The following is a 14,900-nucleotide window of genomic DNA, read 5'->3' as shown; positions in this document are numbered from 1 at the left end:
AGCTTGAGTTGCTTAATTTTACTAGTAACAGACCCCTTGGGAAAGGGAGAATAGATAAATGATCTGAAGTTTTGTTTTCAGTATTATATTCTAGGTTTCTGGAAGTATACACATTTAATGAGCTTTTCCCTGTCATTAAGGCAAACCCAAGAAGCCAAGACAAAAAGAAAGATTGAGTCACTTTCTGAAGACTCTCTAAGTACTTATGTGGTATTTGTCCATCTACAATCAAAATGTAAAATGAGGACTCTACTGATACACAACAAATTAAAACCAAAAACTCCCAAGAGCTTATAGAATAAAGACTGTACCCTGTAATATATATTTATCATTATTTACATGAATAACCAAGAACCAGCATTTCTGCAATATTGTTGATCATCCCTTTAAAATAGTTCTAATGTTGTGAATAAAAATTTAAAACTAAAAACCTAAACTGGGTATTATGACATACACCTGTAATCCTAGCAATTGAGAGGCGAAGGCAAAAGGATTGTGCTTCGAGGACAACCTGAGCTAAATAGCAAAATCTAGTTTCAAAAAAAAAACAGCTAAAAATATTGAGAATCAGGGAAATGTTGTTTTCATTAATAATTACTGTTCAGACACTATATTAAGCAAAAATACGTAATTTCAATTATGTGAAGGAGATAAACCATAAAGCATAATTACAGTAAGTGAAAATTCAGAAGACAGTATTTTAAGGGAAATAGATGCTGACTCAAGGCATACTCTTAGCTGAGTGCATATCTCACACCTGTAATCCCAGTTTTTTGGGAGGCAGAGATCAGGAGGATTGTGGTTTGAAGCCAACCCAGGCAAATAGTTTGTAAGACCCTATCTCAAAAAAACCCAACACAAAAAAGGGCTGGTGTAGTTGACTCAAGGTGTAGGCCCTGAGTTTAAGCCCCAGTACTGCAAAAAAAAAAGCATAATACTGACAGAACTCACCAGACATGTTTGCATATAAAGCATTATTATACAAAGCAAAGATAGCATCTTTTTAATCGTTCACTAACTTATTTCATTTTTTGATAATTTGTATATTTAATTGCAATGTATACAATATAATACTCTAGAGTTTCTAATTAATTAATTAGTTAATTCATTAATTTTGAGATAGTGTCTTGCTCTGTAGCCCAGGCTGGCGTCAAACTCACTATGTATCCCTGACCGATCTCAAACTTGTAATCCTCCTGCCTCAGTATAGTGAGTGCTGGGATTATAGGAATGTGCCACATCAGTCCTCTAGACTTTCAATAACACATTTCCTTAAGGTTAACTCTAGTAAAGAAAATTCTTCCTTATTTATTAACACCAGTAAAGTTTTACAAAGTTTATTAGGTTGGTCAAGTGGTGTCACTTCCTATTGTTATTTGTGGTTCCAGTTTGTCTTCTTGGAGTAAGTGAACCTGGACAATCTGAAGCATATTTTTTTTTTTGCTTTGTTTTGTTATTAAATGGGAACAGGAGGGAGTTGAAATGCTTTGGAAAGAGAGAAGCTGTACTTTGTTTTATCCTGCTTCATTAATATGTTCACAGAAAAAACTGACTTAAAACTTATAGAACAGATCCAAAATTACCTTCTCCATAATTACAGGAAGCATATACAGAAAATGTACTTCTAAAAATTTGTATTTTTATACTACGCATCAGTCTTAGGAATTGTCCTTTTCCTCACTGGAGGAGTTTGGATTAAATTCCAAGTGTAAAATTTATGTGGGAATTGACATAGCTGTAAAATATGGCATTAGAATAGATCCATATAAATGATTTGATTTGCCAAATTACAGATTATGAAAAATATAAAGGCTTTTTGCTTTTCTTGGTATAAGAACTATCCCATCATGGATGGGAGAGTGTATGGGAACATAGCAGTGATCAGAGCAGAATGTGAAATCCAGCAATAGGGCTAAGTAGAATAAAGATTATACAGATACATTCTTTTAAAGTATACTTTTGTGAGGTGTCTGTAACATCCTTTCACTAACAGCATTTCATTTGAAATCACTGCCAAAGTCAGAGCTCTCTACACTGAATACTGACTTAGAAAGACAACATAACCTGCTTTTCCAGAGATGGAATTTGCTTTCAACCTGGTTTGCTAAACCAATGACTCATCAAGTGTGGCACTTTCCCAGAAAATGAGGGCTGAGATTACATTATGGAAACTCCAGGAGCCAGCTTGTCTTTAAACACTTAATAGGACTCAAACAATTTCCCAACAAGGTATATTCCATTTTGAGTTCAAAATGAACTCTTCATTAGTTAAGGTGAAAAACTGAGCAGAAAAGTTGCCTATATTTGTGGTTTCTTTATTGTCACTCACAAATATCAAACATAAGATTTCCTGACACATAAAACTCACTTTATAGAAAACCATGGTTCAAATGAAAAATTCTACAGAATTAAAATACTTATATTTATTAACTAAAATTCATCTCACATCCCCACATTAGGACTGGATTTTGAACACACACACCCTTCTCAAGTTAAAGAGAAACAGAAAATAGAGACTACCTTAACATACATGTGGACATCATTTATGGACTTATCTCAATTGTTAGATGATAAACTCCTAAGGAAAGAGCACTTTCTTAACAATATTTGTCTTCTATTAATGTAAAGTGTGTCTGGTGTATGACTAATAGTAAGCATTTTTTGACCTGAATAGAATGCATGCTGTCAAAAGATAAATAAATGCATGAGGATAATGGATGGGACATTTCAATAGAGATATTCAAAATGCACACTTTAATGTAAGTCTTCTTTAATGTTACAAGAATTGTAATTTTGACATAGTTGCTTCATAGAATTTCAATTTTAAGAGAGGACAACTGGCTAAGGAATGCTTTCTACTGCAACTGCTCTTTGTACTTGTCTGCCTGCAGCTCTCCCCTACTTGAATAAAAAATCTGTGCAGAACCCTGCTCTGGAAAAAGAGGGGCAGCAAGCTCAAACAATTCCAGGATGTTAAATATAAAGGGTACCCATAGGGGTCAAGGCTGCAAAAGGGAATGAATGATAGAGACCATGTGAAATTGGAGACAGACTCAGTGCTAAAGGGAGGAACCCTGCTCAAATGCTGCTCACAGTTGCCATGTAAGTACGCAAGGCTGATGTTGCCAGACCATTTAGATTTTGAAAAGAAGCAGGAAATCCAGGTATATTATGAAAAAAGCCTATCTAGATGTTGACAACATACATAAAAATTAAACATATGCCAGTCATCTTATCTGTGGATTAAATCTAGTCCATAGAGAGTAACTCTTGTAATCTTATAGATGCAAATTCTTTCTAAAGCACCTCATGTGCACTGATTCATTTGACCTCCATGGTTACTGGCATCATGATATCCATCATATGGATAAGGAAACTTGAATTGCAGAAAGGTCAAATCATATGCCCAACGTCCGCACAGTTCATGAATACAACTGAACTCTATTAGTCTTGCTCTAGATAATCTTTCTCTCTTGTTAGTTGGTCCTCAGTTCCTGCATTCCTGGTTGTATGCTAATAAAGAAAACAGGAACTATTTTTCTCCTCATTTAAGCCAGTAAGGAATGTAGAGGAGACAATGAGACTAAACATATGTCTGTATGCCAAAATGCAATGCAAAAATATCATGAACTCCTGAATCTTGACACACAGAAGAGATTTCCAATCAGCTCATCTGTGCTCAGAGCACAGCATCTTGAGTCATGAGAGTTTTCTAGAACACAATAACTAGGTAAATAAATAGCATTTTATCATATGAGCATCACTCAATTGACTGTATACTTTCCCATTCAGGTGTTATGCTTTAAAGATACTAAAACAAGGTGCATAAAAGCTGATCCAAACAAACATTAGTCCTTTATTCCAGAAGTTTAAGATGCAGCATTTTGGACTGTCATTCAAGGAACCATGCTGAATAGCACAGGTTCTCTCCTACTGCCATCATGATGGGTAAAAGTCCAGGAATAGATTCCAAAGGATATATAAAGACTAGTAAATAACACTGTCTGAATTGAAGGAGTTTAATATCCATGACAATTCTGGATACAATATAACTATTATTACCATCCTTTATATCTGTTCTACCTTTCTTTTCTGTATAGACAGTGCTTCCTTATTCATATTTCATTTCATATGCCATCGTCTCCAAGAGACTCCTGACCACCTAACTTATTGCTCACTTTTCCTCCACACTCTGTTGTCTCTGTCACACCATCTTGTCTTCTGCAGAGTCATTACTGTAGATAGCAACTGACTTATCTACCTGTTCATTGTTTTGTAATTGTGTCCCTTCAATAGAATATAAGCTCCATGAAGAAATGACCTTGACTGTCCTGCTTATCACTGACCATCAATTTCTGGAATACTGCTTCACACAGGCCAAGTGTCTATATAGAAAGGTTCAAAGAAAAACCTCATTTATGGGGGAGGCAAAAGGTCATTCAGAGTTTTTCCTGAAGAAAAGCATCTGGTGGACCACAAAGTGAATCTTGCCATGCAATGACTTGTTAACCACTATTAGCAAGTAAAATTCTGTTCTGTTACAATGGAATCCTTCCAGTCTTTAGACTACACACATGGTTTTTGTACCTCCTCTGAAGCCCACTTATCCCATTTGGGAACAATTATCTAATTTCACTCAAAGCTACTGGTAGTAAAACATTGCTGTGAATGCTCAACTTGAGGCTGACTACTTTCTGAATTCGAAAGAGCCAATCATCTCTTTTCAACAACATGAGCAAATTACCTTTCACATAGGGAGTCAGGGATTTTCCCACACAGAGCAGTTCTTTGGCCACAAATACGAAGACGCTGAGGGATGAGGTTCACATGGGATCACATGTTTCTCTGCTGTATAATTTGGTAAGTAGAGGGTGTGTTTCAAATTGTTTGGTACTATTCTGACTCTGTACCCCCTCGAACTATATGCCAAATGTGCCAGATAAATGAGTTTAGTTTCTCAGTTGGATACCCTGAATGTATAGCATAAATAAAAGCTAATCAACACCTTTTCATAACAGTTAAAAGGGTTGCTACAGGGCAGGAAAAAAAGTGTGCCCCCTGCTTTGTGGTGATGGATGCTGTGTTTTTCAGTGAAGAATCCATTTCTTAATGTTTGTAACAATCTGTGAAAGCTTTCAAAGTAATAACATATATAAACTCTTTTTTAAAATACAAAGTGATCTAGATTTGTTGAGTGCTAAAGTAGTCTTGGAAGTTACATTAACTTTTATATTGCTTCACTCTTTTTGAGTAAACAGAAGTGAAGGGTAAAGCAACCTTACTATTTCCTTAAGTGATCCACCCTTATAGGGCAGGCTTCAGAACTGCTGAAGAATTGTCACAAATTACATGCACTGCTCTTTCAAACTGTCATTTACCAACATCCTACAAATCTGGGCTCCTAGTGGAAAGGGAAGATATAACATAAGTAAGAATACCATTTTTATTTTTCCACATGAAGGCAATGCAAACTTAGTGCTATGCACTTTAAATCTATAAAAGAAGAAGGGGCATTTCCACTGAGGAAGAAAATAACTGCATTGTCTACAACCTCTGCTTTGGGTCTAAATATCAGGCTGAATCTACACACAGAAAGTGAACTGAAGGGTAAATCAATTTTGTGGGGACAACAGTGGCAGTCATTTTAGAGACATGCAGTTTGGCCTGGGTTCATGTGCTCACTGAAAAGCTGAATGAAACAAGCACTACACACTGTAGGAGACACACACTAAGGAGACTCTGGGAAAAATATAAAGACAGCCCAAGGCCTCCAAAATTATAGCCTCTACCTCCAACAATGGCCCATAAGGATACTTTTACAGTATTATTATAGAATCCTAGCCTATAACAGTCAACGGTGAACATGTAGTACTCTCTGTGTGTGTACAGACATTTACTTCTGGAACAGTATAGTAGGACCAAAGAGCAGATTTCAATGCAATTCAATTAAAATAAAAAGGAAGACAAAAAAGATGAAGAACCTTTTCCTTTACCTATATCCCTACTTCTCCCTAAAAAAACTTGAGGAAAGCACTAACTCAATGAAATTGTATCATTCAGTGACATTTTCACTGCACAGTTAAGGAAAATAGATGTTAGTAAAAACTTGGCTATTTAGAGAAATGACACATTAGTTTATAACTTCTAGTCATAGTCTCATCCTGTGTTTTACATTATTCTCAAAATATCAAAAAAATTTTAATAATAAAATATTTTATTATCAAAAATAACTAAAATTATTTCTAGTTTCTAAAAGTTTATAAGTACCAATTTCAGCTTTCTACTCTCTTCTTTCCTCCTTAGTATAATTTTTTTATCAGTTTTTGTCCCCTGCCACGGGTATACATCCATGAGCTTGTGTGCAAAGTGAACATGGGTAGCTTTTACTTCACAGTGCTCAGGTTGGAGCTCAGTAGTTATAAGATGTCAGAAATTAAAGAAGCAAAACTATGGCCAGGCCTGGGAAGACAATCAATGGTCACAAGTGACACTGGGTAAAAGTCTATTGCTGGTGACAGTGGAGGGCTGGGTTTTGTGTCTTGGGCAGTAATATGGGGTCCATGGCACCTTGCCTGAGGGATGAGCAGGCTCTTTAGAGCCTTCGTTCAAAACCCAGGCATTTCTAAAACTTATGTAAGTATGGACAAGGGATGTGTGATGTCCCCGTCCCCAAGTGGGGTTCACAAAAAACTTTCCTATAATAGTCACATATACAATTACACATTTGAAAGTCTTCATTGAGAGCACAAATTAATTATGTACGCTTACTATAGAGACCCACTGAATAATACCAGGGAATAGTAAATCAGAGTAGGCCTCACAATCTTAATTTTATTGAAGGGTACCTTCCCCACAAATCCACCACAACACATCCTGGTCTGACCGTCAGGAGGCAGGGAAGTGCTGGTGAAAGAATTCTTGGATATCTTTCCTCACTCAAAGTGCACACTGCCCAGGACTGAATTTGGAGTTTAAACTAGTTTATACAATCATCAAAGGAAATCTTGTGATATCTGGCAAATGTTCTACAGAACTGTCATAGTGCATATTTAAATGGAAAAATGACTTTTAATTCAGATGAATCACCAGGATTCCTGGAACTGCAGAACTCAGTTTCTGCTTCTAGATAGACATTGGAAAATACTCATTTGGATAGAAAATATCACCATAGCTTTCATCAGAATTAGGAATAGCATTTCTCCATTATTTGCTCAGTTGAAAAGAATCTAGTTTGACTATTATAAGGTATTTTAGGCCCATATCCAAGTACAGAAGACAATTCCATACTAGTATTCTCTTGTCTTCATTAAAAAAATGAAAATAGTAAATAAATGAGTCATCTTGGGGAGGTTTCAGGAAAGTATGGAGCCAAAACTTTCTTTTAGTACATTGCTTGCCTTCATTGAATGGGAGACACAATACCTTTATGAAAATAATGAGTTTATGGCAAATTACTATTTAAAAATATGTACCCTCACATAAAAAGTCAAATTGAATATTGTCTAAATGTCACAAAAAATAAAAGATGCGAAAGGTGAGGATATAAAATGGTCAGAAATGGAAAGCTTTCAGAATGAGCAATTTATTGCCTAATAATTTCTGTAAGGCAGTCTGAATGTTAATAATAACAAACAAGATTAGGTTAGGAACATTTAATTTTACTAAAAATAAATTCTCTGCAGAGCGTCTTAATCCCAAAACTATATTAGTAGATGAGGCTTTAAGGACATTTAAAAATATTTGAACTTGGTAAATTTATTCAAATTTTTAAAATTCTGTGAGTCCTAACTTCGTAAAAATTGAATCTTCAATTGCATCCTGTGGTCATAAAGATCATCCAGAATCTTAAATTCTGCTTTATTTTCTACCTTGATTTCTCTTTTTTACCCATGAAAACATCATTCTCCTTAACCATTTGATAAGAATGTTATGTTTTGTCTTCTCAATTAACTTATTTTCAATATTCTGTATATGATAAAAGAATGGCTGAAAACATTTTCTCCATGTCAAAAAGGAATCTTTCTATAATATACAGGTAGATAAAATATTACATTGTACCCCAGACACAACTATCATAGGCCAATTAAAAACTGAATTTAAAAAAACATTATGAGAAAAGACATCAAACACACACACAAAAGTGAAAATATACTCCCATAATAGGGTAATATAAGGGATTACTGTCATAATATACAAATACTCTAAGCTACAATAAACAACTGAAAGAGAAAGGTAGTTTACCATATGTGAAATATGAATGCCTCATAAATACATGAAAAACTGTCAATCCTCACTAACAAAGAAATAATATTTAGGCACAGCAAATTATTTTTTAACATATAAAATTAGCAGAGAGAAACCTTTTAAAATATTGAAAAAAACCTATTTTTGGGAAGTATAAGAGAAAGTGTAAGCTATTTTCAGTTGAGTTGTAAAGGTAACTATTTGTCAGAAAAGGTATATAGTTTGTTTGGCTGTTAAGAATATAACCGCATTCAACAGATTCTTTAACAAACATGCAAAAGTGCATATAAGGATTCTTATTCTGATAATTTTTAGTATTTAAAAACGGAAATGTCCTTATTAGCAGGAGGTGAAATAAGTTAAAACCTATTATTGTAATAGAACACTAGGAAATTTGTAAAAACAATTGTATATTTATTTGTAGGCAGATTGTTTATCTATGTAAGTTCTATAAGGGCAAATTTTATCTGTTTCTGTAAACTCTGGTACTTCAGGGTTATAAACCTGAAAGGGTAAGTTGACCAGGGCATCCTGAATGAGCACAGAACAGTGACCAGGTTCGTAAATAATTCGCATCAGGTCAAATTTTATGTATTCTTCTATTTGAAGACATTTATGAAAAGTCTGGTCATCTTTTTGAAAAACTAGATAGACAAAATGCATCCAATTTCTATCAGGAGCTGTCCTGTGAAGGCCTGGCTGCCTTTCAGATTCACAACCTCCATTGAAAATCAGATGACTCTTCAGTCCTTCACAATTCCTTCCCGATTACAAAGTGGGAGAAGGAAGTAAAGCATGCTTCCTGCCTGTGTTTGGATTAATGCTCAAGGGATTATTTGAAGGGAAAGATATGAATTCACATTGAAAACTATGTCTGGAAGGTACTTTAAGAAACAAATTTAGAAAATATGAAGAGTTACATTTGCCTAATTTTCATAGTGGACTTTTTGGGTGTTTTTATTATTATTATTATTAGGATGATGATGGTTGTTCTAGGAGGTACATTGTGACATTTACAAAAGTTCTTACAATATATCATAGTTGACTCACCCCTTCCATCATTCTCCCCCATACTGAACTTTTCTAAGTAGGGCACTTTTTGAATGAGGATTTTTTTTTTTAAACAAGAATTTACTATTAGTGAAGGAGACCTCTTAACTTTATATCTTATGAATTACAAATCTTGACTTGTCAGTTTTATTTAACCCAAAACATGTTCTGGTTCTGTTTTCAACAGCTTCCTTTGTTAGGGTTTCTGTAACAAGACCATTGAAGAATGGACATTAATAATGGTATTTAAATGTGTATTCTTTGGAAGGAAAATAACAGTTTCTCAACCACAAGTTAGCTAGGGGTACAGAAAAAGAAGAAACTAAACATTAACAAGTCAGCTAGTCAAAACAAGTCCTTATAAGAAGAGCTTGGCTCTTTGCTCTGATTTTAATACCTGACCTAAATAAGTGTGTCTCTCTCCCATATCCAGGCTATGAGTTACTTATGACAGATAAAAGGCCAATTTTGGGGTTGTGGATATAGCTCAGTGGTAAAGGACTTGCCTAAACTGGGCAAGTGTGCTCCATCCCTAGTAGTAGAAAAAAAAAAGGCAAATCTTGGAGGGATGGGTAATTAAAACCTTTTTGAAGGAAATTTGTGTCTTTTCCCATAATTTCTACTTGGGTTGGGAGCTTGATATTCCAGTTGCATTTTAGCCTTTAGAAATAACTAGCAGATTGTGATGACACATAAGTATTAAAAGATCTTTTCTTTGAAAAGAAACTAAGTTCAGGAGCTGAACAGCAGTTATATATTCATTTCCAAACAGTCCTTGTTTTGCACATTGGGCTAGTGCCCTTATTTTGCATGGATACAGATTCAATATGTCTCAGTTTCAGCTAATATGATCGTACCAAGTAAAGTGAGACTGTATTTTGTTTTATTCTCAACTTATTTGGTCATTTTCATAGAAAAGGTATGCTTGTTACATTATTTGACTCAACAAGCCAAATTCTACTACTTTAATAACTGCATTGCTCTTTGTCTTAAGGATTATGAAAAGTTAAGTTGCTACCACAAAAGACAAAAAAAACAAGAACCTGTGGGCTTTCTGCAGTTCAGCAGGCTGAACTCTGATATATACTCCGACCTGATTATTCTCCTGTAGTCAGCACAGATTTCAATTTAATATCTAATGTTTATTTGAAAAAAAGATGGTGCTACACATTTCTAGTGCCTGGTAGATTAGTACCTACCTCAAAGCCGGGACTCACAGGACACTGAAACATGAAGTTGTAAGAGCGAAAAGCAGGCAGAGGTACAGAATAAAGGAAAAAAGACAGGAAACAATGTTACTGGACAAAAGAAATATACATTCTTCAATAATGCTTAATACAGGTGTGTTTTCACAATGAAGAAAAATGACACAATAATCACTCATTATGGACACACAGAATTAGAAACCACTTTTAAAATTTAAATAAAACTAGAGATACTAATTTAGGACTATAAAAACAGTTTGTAGTTGTGAGCTGGTAGGGTTAAAAAAAATTAAAAAAAGGAATCTTGTCCTAGTCTCAGTGCTTTCACCTTGTTGAACATAAATTATAGTCCAAATGAAGAAGCATTTTTGACCTTTAAGTGAAAGATCAGTCGTTCTTCACAATAATTCTTCTCAATGGGAAAAGAAAGAAAAAGGTCATCAAAGCAATCAAATGTTCTAGTTGGTCACCCACCTGCAGGCTAGAATGCCTGCTAGGACTCAGCATCAATCTCTGGTGAACAAACTGAAATCCCTTAACTAGTGAGAGTTTTACTAAGACAAACAGGACTACAGCTTATCCTTTGCTCATTTTAGAGCCCATGTTGTTTTCTGGTTTCATTGAAAGTTGAAATATCATTCAAAAGTAAAACAAAAATACTATCCAGATTTTGTCAAGAGGAAGAGTATCACTGAAAAGTACAAGCAAAGCTTTTTTTTTTCTGTGAAGATGGTGTTTTATTGTTACTGTTCTTTTTTTTTTTTCTTTTTTCTTTTATTATTCATATGTGCATACAAGGCTTGGGTCATTTCTCCCCCCTGCCCCCACCCCCTCCCTTACCACCCACTCCTCCCCCTCCCTCTCCCCACCCCCTCAATACCCAGCAGAAACTATTTTGCCCTTATTTCTAATTTTGTTGTAGAGAGAGTATAAGCAATAATAGGAAGGAACAAGGGTTTTTGCTGGTTGAGATAAGGATAGCTATACAGGGCATTGACTCACATTGATTTCCTGTGCGTGGGTGTTACCTTCTAGGTTAATTCTTTTTGATCTCACCTTTTCTCTAGTACCTGTTCCCCTTTTCCTATTGGCCTCAGTTGCTTTAAGGTATCTGCTTTAGTTTCTATGCATTAAGGGCAACAAATGCTAGCTAGTTTTTTAGGTGTCTTACCTATCCTCACCCCTCCCTTGTGTGCTAAAGCTTTTATCATGTGCTCATAGTCCAATCCCCTTGTTGTGTTTGCCCTTGATCTAATGTCCACATATGAGGGAGAACATACGATTTTTGGTCTTTTGTGCCAGGCTAACCTCACTCAGAATGATGTTCTCCAATTCCATCCATTTACCAGCGAATGATAACATTTCGTTCTTCTTCATGGCTGCATAAAATTCCATTGTGTATAGATACCACATTTTCTTAATCCATTCATCAGTGCTGGGGCATCTTGGCTGTTTCCATATCTTGGCTATTGTGAATAGTGCCGCAATAAACATGGATGTGCAGGTGCCTCTGGAGTAACAGTCTTTTGGGTATATCCCCAAGAGTGGTATTGCTGGATCAAATGGTAGATCCATGTCCAGCTTTTTAAGTAGCCTCCAAATTTTTTTCCAGAGTGGTTGTACTAGTCTACATTCCCACCAACAGTGTAAGAGGGTTCCTTTTTCCCCGCATCCTCGCCAACACCTGTTGTTGGTGGTGTTGATGATGATGGCTATTCTAACAGGGGTGAGGTGGAATCTTAGCGTGGTTTTAATTTGCATTTCCTTTATTGCTAGAGATGGTGAGCATTTTTTCATGTGTTTTCTGGCCATTTGAATTTCTTCTTTTGAGAAAGTTCTGTTTAGTTCACGTGCCCATTTCTTTATTGGTTCATTAGTGATGGGAGAATTTAGTTTTTTAAGTTCCCTGTATATTCTGGTTATCAGTCCTTTGTCTGATGTATAGTTGGCAAATATTTTCTCCCACTCTGTGGGTGTTCTCTTCAGTTTAGAGACCATTTCTTTTGATGAACAGAAGCTTTTAAGTTTTATGAGGTTCCATTTATCTATGTTATCTCTTAGTTGCTGTGCTGCTGGGGTTTCATTGAGAAAGTTCTTACCTATACCTACTAACTCCAGAGTATTTCCTACTCTTTCTTGTATCAACTTAAGAGTTTGGGGTCTGATATTAAGATCCTTGATCCATTTTGAGTTAATCTTGGTGTAGGGTGATATACATGGATCTAGTTTCAGTTTTTTGCAAACTGCTAACCAGTTTTCCCAGCAGTTTTTGTTGAAGAGGCTGTTATTTCTCCATCGTATATTTTTAGCTCCTTTGTCAAAGAGAAGTTGCTTATAGTTGTGTGGCTTCATATCTGGGTCCTCTATTCTGTTCCACTGGTCTTCATGTCTGTTTTTGTGCCAGTACCATGCTGTTTTTATTGTTATTGCTTTATAATATAGTTTGAAGTCAGGTATTGTGATTCACCTGCATTGTTCTTTTGACTGAGTATTGCCTTGGCTATTCGTGGCCTCTTGTGTTTCCATATAAATTTAACAGTAGATTTTTCAATCTCTTTAATGAATGTCATTGGAATTTTGATGGGAATTGCATTAAACATGTAGATTACTTTAGGGAGTATCGACATTTTTACTATGTTGATTCTACCAATCCATGAGCATGGGAGATCTCTCCACTTTCTATAGTCTTCCTCAATCTCTTTCTTCAGAAGTGTATAGTTTTCCTTGTAGAGGTCTTTCACATCTTTTGTTAGGTTTACACCTAGGTATTTGATTTTTTTTGAGGCTATTGTAAATGGAATTGTTTTCATACATTGTTTTTCAGTTTGCTCATTGTTAGTGTATAGAAATGCTAATGATTTTTCTATGTTGATTTTATATCCTGCTACCTTGCTATAGCTATTGATGATGTCTAGAAGCTTCTGAGTAGAGTTTTTTGGGTCTTTAAGGTATAGGATCATGTTGTCTGCAAATAGGGATATTTTGACAGTTTCTTTACCTATTTGTATTCCTTTTATTCCTTCTTCTTGCCTAATTGCTCTGGCTAGGAATTCCAGTACTATGTTGAATAGGAGTGGAGATAGTGGGCATCCTTGTCTGGTTCCTGATTTTAGAGGGAATGGTTTCAGTTTTTCTCCGTTAAGTATAATGCTGGCTGTAGGTTTGTCATATATAGCTTTTATAATGTTGAGGAACTTTCCTTCTATTCCTAGTTTTCTTAGAGCTTTTATCATGAAATGATGTTGGATCTTATCAAAGGCTTTTTCTGCATCTATTGAGATGATTAAGTGGTTTTTGTCTTTGCTTCTGTTAATGTGGTTTATTACATTTATTGATTTTCGTATGTTAAACCACCCCTGCATCCCTGGGATGAAGTCTACTTGGTCATGGTGAATAATCTTTTTGATGTGTTGTTGAATTCGGTTTGCCATTATTTTGTTGAGGATTTTTGCATCAATGTTCATTAAGGAGATTGGCCTATAGTTCTCCTTTTTGGAGGTGTCTTTGCCTGGTTTTGGGATAAGTGTAATACTGGCTTCATAAAATGTGTTTGGCAGTTTTCCTTCCCTTTCTATTTCGTGGAACAGTTTAAGGAGGGTTGGTATCAGTTCTTCTTTAAAGGTCTGATAGAATTCAGCAGAGAATCCATCAGGTCCTGTACTTTTCTTTTTGGGGAGACTCTTGATTGCTGCTTCAATTTCATTTTGTGTTATAGGTCTATTCAGGTGATTAATTTCCTCTTGGTTCAGTTTTGGATGATCATATGTATCTAGAAATCTGTTCATTTCTTTTAGATTTTCAAATTTATTTGAATATAGGTTCTCAAAGTAGTCTCTGATGATTTCCTGGACTTCCATGGTGTTTGTTACAAGCAAAGCTTGAGAGAATAGACAACACCGATCTGGAATTTATTTGAATACATTCTTTTTTCTTTCATGCTTTTTCAAGAAGCTCTATCTGGTAAGTAAAAACCAAATCAAAACTAAAACATGGTTGATGCTGTCTTTTAAAGAATATGTGACTGTTCTGAAATTGGTGATTTCTTTCCAGTGTGGAATCAATCACTGTGCATTGAGAAAAATCTCATTGCTTTCTGAAACTGCATCTTTGTTTGTAATCTGTAGAGATTTGGGAGCTGTGTACTTTTAGACTGAGCTTCTGTCAAGATTAACTGTTACCAGTTCTACTAGAAATTTGCTGGATTGACATGAAGCACACGGAGAACTCAGGGGTAACAATCGCTCTCCTGAAAACAGATCCAAACATGGCTTTTGAGGAAAAATTTTTTTAAAAGACCCTTACAGGACAGAAATCAATTAAGTCTGTCAATTTCCAAAACAAGATACTATCCTTGCCATGGATACATCTGGTATCCAAAGGTCAAATTCCTAAAGTTACTAG

The 14,900-nt window shown here is 35.4% G+C and overlaps 1 protein-coding gene across 8 annotated transcripts in view; it reads right to left on the bottom strand.

Annotated features, from left to right (window-relative positions):
- Positions 1 to 14,900, bottom strand: part of Prkd1 (protein kinase D1) — a 317,831-nt gene that overhangs the window by 58,741 nt on the left and 244,190 nt on the right. For 7 of the 8 annotated variants that reach the window (XM_074068231.1, XM_074068225.1, XM_074068226.1 and 4 more), the window contains one exon: positions 10,494 to 10,517. The exons of the other annotated variant lie outside the window; for it this stretch is intronic. In XM_074068231.1, the coding sequence (XP_073924332.1) occupies positions 10,494 to 10,517 (24 nt within the window). The remainder of the gene's footprint in view (positions 1 to 10,493; positions 10,518 to 14,900) is intronic. 8 annotated transcript variants of the gene reach the window in all.

Source organism: Castor canadensis, chromosome 3 (assembly GCF_047511655.1).
Source record: "Castor canadensis chromosome 3, mCasCan1.hap1v2, whole genome shotgun sequence".
Classification (NCBI taxonomy): Eukaryota; Metazoa; Chordata; class Mammalia; order Rodentia; family Castoridae; genus Castor; species Castor canadensis.
The sequence above is the reverse complement of the archived record's forward strand: the minus strand, read 5'-3'. Positions and strand labels throughout refer to the sequence as shown.